This window comes from Clupea harengus, chromosome 21 (genome assembly GCF_900700415.2).
Source record: "Clupea harengus chromosome 21, Ch_v2.0.2, whole genome shotgun sequence".
In the NCBI taxonomy this organism is placed as follows: Eukaryota; Metazoa; Chordata; class Actinopteri; order Clupeiformes; family Clupeidae; genus Clupea; species Clupea harengus.
The window spans coordinates 17,447,008-17,458,840 of NC_045172.1; the positions used below are offsets into that span (position 1 = coordinate 17,447,008).

The 11,833-nt window shown below is 41.4% G+C and overlaps 1 protein-coding gene across 1 annotated transcript; it reads right to left on the reverse strand.

Annotated features, from left to right (window-relative positions):
• Positions 1-4: 4 nt before the first annotated feature.
• Positions 5-7,040, reverse strand: LOC105911736 (ankyrin repeat and LEM domain-containing protein 2). Its single transcript, XM_012840565.3, has 14 exons — positions 6,800-7,040; positions 5,555-5,994; positions 5,090-5,281; positions 4,629-4,795; positions 4,059-4,247; positions 3,690-3,812; positions 3,504-3,567; positions 3,243-3,424; positions 2,890-2,996; positions 2,418-2,611; positions 1,675-2,305; positions 1,447-1,578; positions 548-684; positions 5-442 (listed from the first exon to the last, which is right to left on the reverse strand). Exons 2-14 carry the CDS (start codon positions 5,961-5,963, stop codon positions 378-380), a joined length of 2,592 nt encoding a protein of 863 aa, XP_012696019.2. The 5' UTR covers positions 5,964-5,994; positions 6,800-7,040; the 3' UTR covers positions 5-377.
• Between the last annotated feature and the right edge of the window lie 4,793 nt (positions 7,041-11,833).

The window sequence follows — 11,833 nt, forward strand, 5'->3', positions numbered from 1 at the left end:
CATGTCTGTTTAAAAACATACATCTCATTACTTAATTTATTTTTTTAAAAGCATTAAAAGATTCATTCGCCCAACTAGGGCTTAACTGCACATAGACACAAAGCAACAGGGAATAACTAAAACACCCAAATAGTACACATATTATTGAGAGTGTAACATTTTTAAAATATATGTATTAACATTAAAAAATGAGAAAAATATATATAGCATATTAGTGTTCAGCAAAATGTAGCTCATACTTTGTAAAAGCAAAACAGATAGAGTGCAAACTGATTGAAATCTGCAATAATACAAAAGTGCATTTAATTTCATGTAAGGCATAACAGTAGTAGCGATGCATCTTCTCCGCTTCTACAAGATGTAACACAGACAGCCTCTTACACAGACGCGCTCCCACCTGTCTGGCTACTGCTTCTCAGAGGCCTGGCTGTGAGCACCGCACCTGGGAAGGCATATAGTAAATTATAAAATATATCAATTCATTATATTTCCATTAACATTCAGACAAAATGAAATGACAAGTCTGCCAAAAGTGTAAAAAGGGTACCATAAGCAGGCGAGCCAGGAAGGAGACTCCTAGGACGGCAGAGCCAGGTCGGGCTGGTAAAGCGTGGAGTTGTCTTGCCAAGGGGGGTGGATGAGCGAGGATCTTGTGAAGGATTGGGGGAAGAGCTGTGAGGCCAGCTGAAAATCAAGATTGGATGACATCAGGGTTATTATAACTAACAGACACTAAGACTACAACTAAAACTAGCAGTGAAAAAGTTATTTCGTTAACTGAAATAGTAAAAATGACAATATATATTATATAAATATATGATTAAAACTACAATGAACAATGTCACATAAACTAAAACGAAATAGAAATGCAGGTAAAATCAGCCTCGCTACACTACTTTGTCCTGTCCTGTTTGGCTTCTTGCGAGACCCTGGCCTAATAAAAAGGACCTAGGATGGATGAAATGAATCATGCATTCATCCTACCTTTTTCAGCTTCTATAAATCTTTCTTCACGATACCTGAAAAACTAAAACTAAATAAAAACTAAACTAAACCTAGTCAATTCCTCTAAATAAAAATATAAATAAAACTACGTATGCACTCGTAAAACTGACTAAAACTAAACTGCAATCAAACATCAAACTGAAAGACTGAATAAAGATAAAAAACTAATGAAAATTTCAAAACTATAATAACTCTGGTTGACATTCAGTATGCATTTGAGGCTACAATAAAGCCTTTGTTAAAAACAAATGAAGTCCCTCCACAGAGAGGAAACAACTAAGTCAGAATTGCATCTCTCACTCACACAACCACATTATATTACTATAAATCTGGGATTCATAGTAAGGATTTCAACAGGTTGAATGATTTCCACAAAGAGACACTTAATGGTAAAAACCTCTAAATTTAACATGATGAAATTGAATGATAAGAATTTGGTACCTCTGCCTGTGCTTGGCTGGATACGCTACAACAGTGCTCTTCCACTTAGCGACAGCAGGGTATCTCTGGGGGTCAATGGGTATCCCTTCCACCACTGATAGCACTTCATTGTCCAATCTGGTGGGTGAATTGCTGAAAACAATTGAGAAAATTCATTTTCAAATGATATTGACAGCCACAGACACCATCATTATGAGCGCCCTTGTCAATGCAGTCCAAAACACTAACCCTTCAAAAAACAGGCTCTGGTCACTTGAAGCGTCCCAATCTGAGCTCTGCATGGATTTGTATGATGAGCAAGTGGAACCCGAGTTGTGTCTGTGCCTCCTCCCATCGTGGGGAAAGGTGCCACAGACGTCTACGTAGCCTGAGTGGGAGCCCGTTTCCTCATCTGCTGTTAAATAATCATCTGAGCTAACATTGGACTGGTCCTCTACCCCGTCTGCTCGCTGCTTCTTCTGCCACTTTCTCCAGAAGTCTGGATCACTCAAATCCAGACCCTCCGCATCCGACTTTGATTGGTCCAAACATGCTATGCCAGTCTCTGATTGGTCCAGGCCCTCAATGCCTGAATCTGACTGGTCCAAGTCTCTCACTTCAGGCAGCACTCCGCTCCCCTTCTCTCCTTTGTCTTCTGAGTGTGTGGCAGAACTGCCCAGGAGGCCAACACTGTCAAACTTCTGCATCAGGTTACAGACCGGGGCTGGGGAGGAACTTGCAGAACTTTTCTCCGATGCCAGTGTTTGCTTGGCCTCACTTAGGTCCTCCCACTTTTTCCTGATGTTCACCTGAGGAAAGCGATCCTCCTTGTCCAGATCCGCCCCAATGGAATTATAAATGGGCAGTGCATCGGATTTCTCTGTTGGAGACGACAGGCATGGGAGAACACTTAACCTTTATGCATGGGTGATAGAAAGACGGTAAAATGCGGGTTTCGAAACTGATTCATCGCTCTGTGAAGCGCAGCTTACTTGAGGACATCATGGCGCACCCCCTGCTGCCAGCTCCTCTCTGCTCAGACCCCCACTGAGTGGGCCTGCTGCTGCTCCTCCAGTGCAGATAGGCCTCCAACACATTCAATCCCTCTTCCACAGTCAGATCCACAAAGCCGTCCAGGAACTCCCAGTACTCGGCCCAGGGGTAACCAAGCTCATGTGCAAGCTCCCTGCAAAATGATAAATCTGCAGTGGGTGTACAGTGTTTGCAAAATGTAATAGCTTTAATGAAATGTACTGACTTTATGCTCTTAAATGACAGTTATATTGAGTTGATACGTCTACATTTCTGTAATGTCCATAATGAATATAATTTCTGCTACACCAAAAAAAAGAAACTGGGCAATGGGGAACTATATATATACTATATATGTTGAATTCAGTTCAATTTATAGGCACTCCCATCATCTGCCTCTTAAACTCATGCTCTTGGTACACCACTGCATACCTTCCAACCCGTTCCGCTCCGCGTTCAGGATCAGATTTAAGAATGTCATGAAAGTACTTCGCCCGATCTCTAGGTGGAGTTTTCCATAATTTGTGGAACTCGTCTGCCTGTAGGGTTCAAAGGGCAAAGTGACTTCTAGGCAATGATATTTCTATAGTTGACAGAGAGAACAGACATGGGAGAGAGTCAATGTGCCACAGTTCTGCAAATGTTTGAAACTGATTTCTGAACTTCAGAACTTCTCACATTCAAGTAACTTCCATGACTTGAATGGGATCAGTATGCCTGTTTACATTCTGAAACACAGTTAAAAATACTTTATTGAAAATCTTTTTTTAATGAAATGGCCGTACCTTTGAAGAACTCAGAGGGCCAACAAAAGCAGTGACTGTCATGGTAGGATCTATGGGTGTTCCTGTTATCATATGACCCAGTGAATGTTCATTCCGCTGCCCTGAACATGAGGAACATGCCCGTCCAATCACAGGCTGCAGAGTGTTGTCAGTTGCCCTCAGTAAGGGGACATAGAAGCGATCTGTGTTTGAGGGAGAGTGGAGGGTCAGTCTGTTATGCAACCACTGCGCTGCACCATTTTACTATCAGCTGTCACTTACCCTCCATATATTTTGTGATCTTCTTTTTCATTTCTTTGGTTTTGTTTTTCCTTTCACAAACCACCTGTAAAGCCCAGTAGAGGTAGTGAGGAACACACTGAGGTAGGTATATGGGGTGGTGATACTTGAAGAAGGCTGGATTAATGAGAGCAAGATAAAAACAAAAACACTTCTAGTCCTACTCACACTGGCAGGCTTCTGGTTGTATTTGTTCATGTGGTGCTTATCTGTGGCTGGATGTGAGCAAAGCATATTCACTACTTCTGGGCAACCAAACTTGCATGCGAAATGGAGAGGTGTCTCATTGTTCTGTTGAGATAAGAACAGCAATATGCGGTTATATGATGCTGAAGCACCTCCCATTGGATTTCTCTTTCATCCAAACCAGGAAATAAATCATGAAGGTGAACGGCTTTAAATTCTGAAAGCAATATAGAAAATTAATAAATATTCTGAAGACAATATTTATATATAATGATAATAAAAGCACACAAGGGGTGATAGTGATGAACTCAGGCCAACACAAATATATTTGACTGGCACTGACTGACTCACTGTTTTATCAGGCATGTTGAGGTACAGGTCCACAATGTAATCCATACGCTGCCACAGCATAGCCTCCTGGTCCCCAGGGTACATCAGCCGCAAAAAGTCAGGGTTCTCAAGCGTCTCCAGAACCACTTGGACCATCCGAGGTTGGTTCTCTTTCGCAGCCACATGCAGAACATTATACCTGCAGCCCTCCTAGAAAACCAGGTCCTATTTTATTGTATGTGCCCATTTATTCAAAAAGATTACAACTCCACTGATAGCACACCAGCATTGACAGGGTTATGTGGAACACATTACTGTTAGACTAGAATGTAATGTGGTGTGACCTTCAGAGAATATGTTGTCTTTGACAACCCTCATCTAGATACAATGAAGTGGGTTTTAAACTAATTTACTATTTACTTATCATATCTATCACTAACCATTCATATATTCTATCTACCTTTTATCCAAGTATCCAAATTGACTCACAGTACACTGAAGGCATACATTTCATTAGTATTTATACAACCAGGACACTGAAGCAATATGCTAAGCATTGATACTACTATATTTTCTGGAGAAGAACCTTACCTGCACAATGGTGGGATTATCTGCAGATCCAATAAGGTACCGTGGGTTGCTCCAGACCAGCTGGCGGAAAGCCTCTTCGTCGCCCTTCTCCACTGCTCTCCTGAGCTTTGCGGTCAGATCTTGCGTACGAGGACTCTTGAATTCATTTCCCTTCTCCACATTCAGAGCTGCACAAAAGAGAGAGATTTACCATTACAGTACAACATGGATGATTGGAATCTGTAAAATCTTATGTTGGATACTGTTCAGGCCACAGGTAATGCAGAGTAAAACAGCGAACCGAATAATCAATCCATCAACAAATAATGAAATTATGTATTTATTAGATGACAGATTGCAACATTTCTTGAGAACAATATTTGGAACCTTGAATACTGATACTAAAAAACAAAGCATTGTTTACAGCTTTTATTATGTATGTCTTCTTCTAGGTCATAACAAAATAGGCATTTGGAACATACCACTGTGGGTGACATTGCCCGATGTCCCCTTTGATTTCGACCCCGGAGACTTTAATGGTGATGTGTCATCACTGGTAGCCTGGGCAAACTTCTCTGCATCTTCCCTACAGGAGAAGACTTTAAACCTGGCGCCTTCCATTCTCACGACAGCATCCAGAGCTTTCTTCTTGTCCGTATAGACGTGGACGTTGTCTGAGAGAATCAACACACTAGTCAGAGCCAGGCTGCAATGGAGTTTAAAAACTGGACTTTTAAACAGCAGAGATAGCATAGACTTGCTCGGTAGGGTCCACCACAACACAGATGAAACATAATTTAGCAAAATGACTTTAGATTAGATGAAAACAAGGAAGCAAGACGGACTTTGAAACATAGGGATATACCAAAGTCCTCAAGGATATTGTATTGTAAAGCTATCCTGAACTTCTGTTCTGCCACAATAAACACATTTATGTAGCAGCCTACCTTCTCTTCCTGGTGAGTCAGATGGTGGACACACTCCATAGTAATGGGTGGGAGTCTCGACAGCAGATGACTGGCCGTCCTTCACCCCATTCTCCCCTCCCAGCGGACTGTCTAATCCTTGACAGGGGGTCTTCTGCTCCTGCCTGCCAGTCATTGACTCGCATCCCACTATCTCGTGTGAATTTACATGGACCGGATCATCGCTGCAGTCTTTTGCCTTGCTGGGGCTGTCCGTCTCATTCTCTCCACTCCTTATACCTTGGCTCTCCAGGAGAGTGCGTGCCAGCTTCCTTTCGAATGTGGCCCTGGTGGTGCTGGTGATGGGCCCACACTTCAGACCAGCGCCTATGATCTCCTCTCGCAGCTGTTCAGGAGTCAAAGCTTTCAACCTGCTCAATGCCTCCTCCATGATGTTGCAGTTTTACAGGTGTGGTTGTAACCTGGGACCAGATCAGTAATGCAGGTTAGAGGACTGAATAGAGGATAGGATAGGATAGATAGGTTAGAGTCCTATGAAATACGCCGTACTCAGAAAGAGACTCTTTGCTATCTGTTTATGTTTTGGCCATACAGCACAAATTACGAACATGCCCTGTTCCACAAACGTATTAGTCACCTTAAATGTGTGGATCTGCGTTGAAAGCACTGACTGATGCTGTAGCCTAATAAAATAAATGTGCATTGGAAGCTGCAGACGGATACACAAGTCAGGGTTTACACCAGTGGGCTACAGTCAGCATCCTTCAATCAAAACAACTTTCGGAGGATCTCTTTAACAGAAAATAGGATATATGATCAAAATCTGATAGTCAACAATACTAGCAGCTACGCTGGCTCGGAAAACGACCTCGCAACTTCCAAATGTCTGCAATAGTTCACGAAAGCTTGGATGGAAACAGCTGGTCCTGCTCCTGTCTGTGTCACTGTTTAGGTATCAGTGCGCATGCTCAGCCGTCTCTACAGCTGTGCGTCATCATTTATGGTCATAGCACAAAGTAACCATGCCATGAGGTTAATCTTCTAAAAGTTACCAGTTCGGTCAATTTGAAGTTATTTTGAAGGATTGTGTAGCTTGGTTTTAACTTAGCTGACATACGTGGTGAAATGTGTCCGAGGGTATGGATGACTGAGTCACCCATCTTCCTCACGAACTAGTTGTTAGCCATCTTATTGGTTCGCTAACAATTAATTGTTCAACTTTAAGCGAAACGTAGCTACGTAAGATAGGTAGATTAACCCTCTTACCAACTTCCGTAGATTCCTCAAGTGATTCCAAACTGGGAATGTTACTCTATCGTCATGCCCCACCCTACAGTTTTGATCTCTGTCTTTACAAATTGCTTCTTGCCAACCTAGCGATGAGTACAAGGTGAAGACGCACAAATGCCTCTAATTCATCTGTCGTATAGATTACATCTACAAATGTCGTGAACGTTTGAGCTTTCAGACATGGTATTCCTTCTGAAATCAAGATATGAATGCGAGTCTGCGCACATTGCGCTGGGAGCCTATACGCTGAATTTCTGTGAAGCCGCTACCCACTTTATTTTGTCTTGCAGATTCAATGTGTAAATGTTGTTGTAAACCTTTTATGCCGTTGTAATAGTGAGTATAGGCTCGAAATAAAAATGTCTTCGCAAGTCAAGTCTGACTTCGCAATGAAAATGTAATTTTAAGATAATTAAATTAAGAGCCTTACTGTATTATTATTGTCACCATTCTAATAATATTCAATCCGTTGTAGCACACTTTTATTTCACTATATAGCATTACTATCTATGAAACAAGGTTAACAGTGGAGGCATCAAAGCAAGTTGTGCTCTGTCATCACGTCTCTTGCAAGTACACAATATCTACAGCAGATGGCGGTACTAGTCTTTCACATTAAACAAGACGTCTGTCGTTGGCTATCCAGAGTGCTCTGCAAAAGTTTTGGATGATCCATTTTATCTACTGCGCAACTCATACCAAATCCATGGTACATTTTTGATGAATCACATGTCAGTTGCCTTTTTTGAAAGAAATGAAAACCCATGATTTGGTTTTGTGTACCTTAGTTGCCATTACATCATGAGCCTTGAAAGCTACCTTACTTTAAGGAATGTCAGCCCAGGTGAATCCTCAAATCCGTGCATTGGCCACACTGATGACCATACGACTCTTTATGACATCAGAAGAGATGTAAATGCAGTCTATGAGTCTAAGAATGCTTTGTCAACAGATGCTGTAGTCAGGACAGGGCAATTTGTAAAACAGATACCATGATGATATAATGGGGAATTGGATGCATAATTGCTATTTGAAACGCCAATCCTTTATTATATGCATAGTAGGGATTTGCATACTAGGGATTTCAAGATAAACATACTCAATAGATGAAGAAAGAGACTGATCAACAATAGGGCAGAAAGGGGGGCGATGGATAAGCATGAGTGAGGTTGCACAGAGCTTGACAGAGGCCCTTGAACAAACCAGTTATCACACAGTTTTAAGGTAAACACTGTTTCAAGGGGCCCAAGGGAGCTTTCTGTCACAGGACAAAAGATTTTGAGCCAGGCTCCTGCCGAGCAGTCACTGCCACATGCTGTGGTGAACAAAGGACACGACTGAGGAATATTCTTCTCCATCTGCCCAGGGTGGCATTTCACACAGGGATGACAGATTAATCAGCACTTTATGAGATTGAGACAGGAATTGTATCCATGCCTACTGTCATTAACTGTAACACCACACACCATCTCAGATATTTGTTGTGAGACATTACCTCAAGACATCTTGTAGGACATTATAGCCTATCTAAGATAAACAATGATGCATGTTCACCAATTTGCAAAAGTCGGCTCAAAGTTACCAAAATGATGGCTCGTGAGAAAAAGGATACACCAGGCGTTTGTGTTGCAATTTGGTTTTCTAACCCTGCCATACCACACCACAACCTTAACTCTAACAGTAATATTTGTGAAACATGTTCTTTGGGCCCTTATTTAGTTCACTGTAGCCAACCAACCCCATATGTTGGTTTAAATGAGGGCACGGAAGGTGGGGGTGACATTAGAGAAACATACATTTCCACTTCATTTCCCCTCTCTGTGCCAGGCCCAGATGGTTGTGTGTACTGCAGTCGCATTGGGCTTAGGGAGGCTGCTCATCAATCAGCATTTAAAACCCTGGTCATGTGTCAAAAGGGCAGGAAGATTAGCCCAGAGCTGCCAGACTATATCTCATCTTAGTTTTCGCCAGATTACAGTCTGGAAACTCTTAACAGAAAAGAGCTTGGCCCAGCCAATTTGCTGGTGAGCCAATGGGGTGTGGCTGAGGTGACGAAAAAGACTGTCAGTTGACATTTGGATAAGTCAAAATGGCTGTAGTCAAAGAGGATGCAAAGAAGAAAGATTAATAGTGTTGTCTATCTTGTCAATATGGCATACATTTTTATACGATTGAAACCAATTTCCCATTCATGTCTGAATGAATTAATAATGTACATTTTCAATTTTATATCAGTCTAGTTCAACTTAAAAGGAACTTTAATGTAGCACGTCATCCTTGGTGTGTTCTGTCATTCACATACCAGTGCCGGATGCAATATGGAGCGGTTGCATGGACGTGCCCAGTGCCGGAGAGAGAGGTTCCCTGACCTCCTCCAGGCCGTCTGTTGGCGGCGCGGGTCAGGCGGGATGATGGAAGATGCCACCTGCTCGGAGCTCGGCCTGCTGCCCACTGCCGAGTTTTATTTCCTCCGGCAACAGATTTACGAGACAGATGAGGAGCAGCGAGAGGGCTTGCTGGCCAAGCGAGCATGTCGTCTGGCCTCACCCTGCACTTTTCCGGCACGGCCTGGCGGAGGACATAATTTACGCCGGGCACACACACTGGCATATTTCTCCGCCTGTCTGGTTGATGGAGATTTAGAAAAAGCTGTCAGTCGAAGATGTTTTTGCAGTAATTGCACCAAAGAGCTTTTGGAGTCTCTCTGTAACACAGTAGAAATAGGATTTTTTTTCCGTTTATAGACAGATTTCTGAAGGGGGAACCAATGGGGTTCTGCTGTGTTATGTATGTAGAATATGACACAAAGCATCTCTACCATTCATCCATGTGAAGGAATCAACTGGTGACCTTTGACCTAAGGATCTAGAGCCCTAGATTTAGAGTGCTCCTGAGTAATGACTGAGATGACCTATGCCATTTCCATCCACCTTGAAGCCTACATCAACAGCCACAGCACTGAATGACCAATGTTATGAAAACTGGTGCAGTTTTGCATGGTTTAGGGTGCTCTTTAGACAGCTTGAGCGCTTGTGGAAAGATGTGGGCCAGTACAGGACTGATACTAAACTACAAAAGACTGCAGACTACGAATATTATTAATTTTGTGCGATATTATTCATTTTGTGGGATATTAAATCTTCTATGAAATGGGATTACAAACAGAAGACTTAGCTTTGTGCACTTGCAAGTCTTTGGTAGGATAAATGCAATATTGCCAAGAACTGCAGCTTCCCCAGAAAACTTCACTTCACTTCCACTTAAATTCTTTTTTACCTTTTTGTGACAATTTTGTCATCTGTTTTTGATGTTCAGTTACAACCAATGTAATTTTGGGATATTCAATAAATCAAGAAAAACGAAGTAATTAGGCACAAAATAGCTGATGTGATTAATAGCGAACCAGATGCACACCCACGCACTCGGAGTCATCTGGAACTGATAATGTAGTGGGACATTGAGGTTAATGCAGGGTTAATCACTGTGCTCTATTTTTTTAATCAGAGAATCACAAAAGAATAACTAATCACATTTGGAAAACAACAAGCATTTATACATCAGTCCTCAGCACAGATATGCATATTTATGACCAAATATTTTATATTTTATTGCAAAGGGACAATGGGAGAACGTGGTAATGCCCTGGCACAACATCAAATGCTTCAATATAATAGGATTATTTCTAGTCAAATAAGGGGAAATGTATGTAACAAGGCATTACAAAGTCTATTTGAAACTGCAATTTTGATCTAAATTAAACATTGTGAAATGTCTTCAGATAAGTAAATTGTTATGAGTTTGAGTTTGAATTTCTCTCCCTTGAAAGTTCATGTTAATTGCTATATCAAAGACATTCTGCGTAGGAAAGTCATTATTTTCTAATGAAACATCAAATAGAGAAGAAAACAGCAGAAACGAAATGGATTTGGAACCGTGAAAAGCACACTTGTGTTATTTTCAGAAGAGCTGCATAAATGGAGGGTATTTCTTATGATTATAAAGAGCGCATTGCTCTTGTTTAATTAGAGCCAGATAAAAACGTAAAAAATTATTCGGCAATGCTAATCCAAGGGGTTTCTCTCATCTACATTACAGTATAATTTCAGGCTTTGTGAATATTTTACCATCACATTTAATTATCTTTGGCACGTAATATCCTCTCCGCGGGTTCAGCCTCTTAAGCTTTCTCCTCTCGTCAAGTCGGCAGCAGAAAGTTCACTCTTCCCACTGTACTCACTCAGTGAATGCCACTCTCCTCCTCTCCAAGGCTAAGTCAAATAACAGGTGAGGAATACAAAAGGAGAGAAATGCATTGTTCTAAACTCAACCTCAGATTCGTGTCATTGAATCAGTACTGAAAAAAACATATAATGGAGACACAATCTCCCCACTGAGCTGGTTCAGCTACCATTACCTCTACACCAGCAGTGGAAGAAGTATTCGGATCCTTTACTTAAATAAAAGCACCAATACTGCAATGTATAAATTCTTCATTACAAGTCAAAGTCCTGCATGAAAAATCCTACTTAAAGTCAAAGTACTGGTTTGGTCCGTCTGACTGGTATATTATTGTATAAAACATCATTCGATTGCTAATACTGAAGCATCAGTGTGTAAGCAGCACTGTTGTAGCTGCTGGATGTGGAGCTAGTTTGAACTACTTGAAGTTTTATATACAGGGACACCAGATAAATCTTAGGGGTCATGGGATGATTAATGGGGGAGGAAATAAGAAAAACAAAGCTCTCATACACAAGTCTGTTCCAACTGATTTCTCTAATCGTTGATTTTTTGGTGAGATATTGGATCATTTGAATATTTATTGAAATCAAACCATGTGAGAATTTCAGAGGGGAAAATCACTTTTTTGGAGGGCAAATTACTTTTTGGTGGAGCTGTTAGCAACTCATAGACATCTAAAATGTGACCCAGACTACACATTGCTCTTTCTGAGACAAAAGGGGTTAGAAACCACTGGTTTAACCTTTTACAATGTGTTGTATTTGAAAA

What these genes read in the sequence shown, in the direction of transcription:
- LOC105911736 (XM_012840565.3), bottom strand. Translation starts at nt 5,963, where the DNA reads ATGGAGGAGGCATTGAGCAGGTTGAAAGCTTTGACTCCTGAACAGCTG. An exon ending in GGAGCGGAACGGGTTGGAAG is followed by an intron (nt 2,612 to 2,889) that starts GTATGCAGTGGT and finishes ATCATTTTGCAG; the next exon opens with GGAGCTTGCACATGAGCTTG. An exon ending in CAGAGCCTGTTTTTTGAAGG is followed by an intron (nt 1,579 to 1,674) that starts GTTAGTGTTTTG and finishes AATTGTTTTCAG; the next exon opens with CAATTCACCCACCAGATTGG.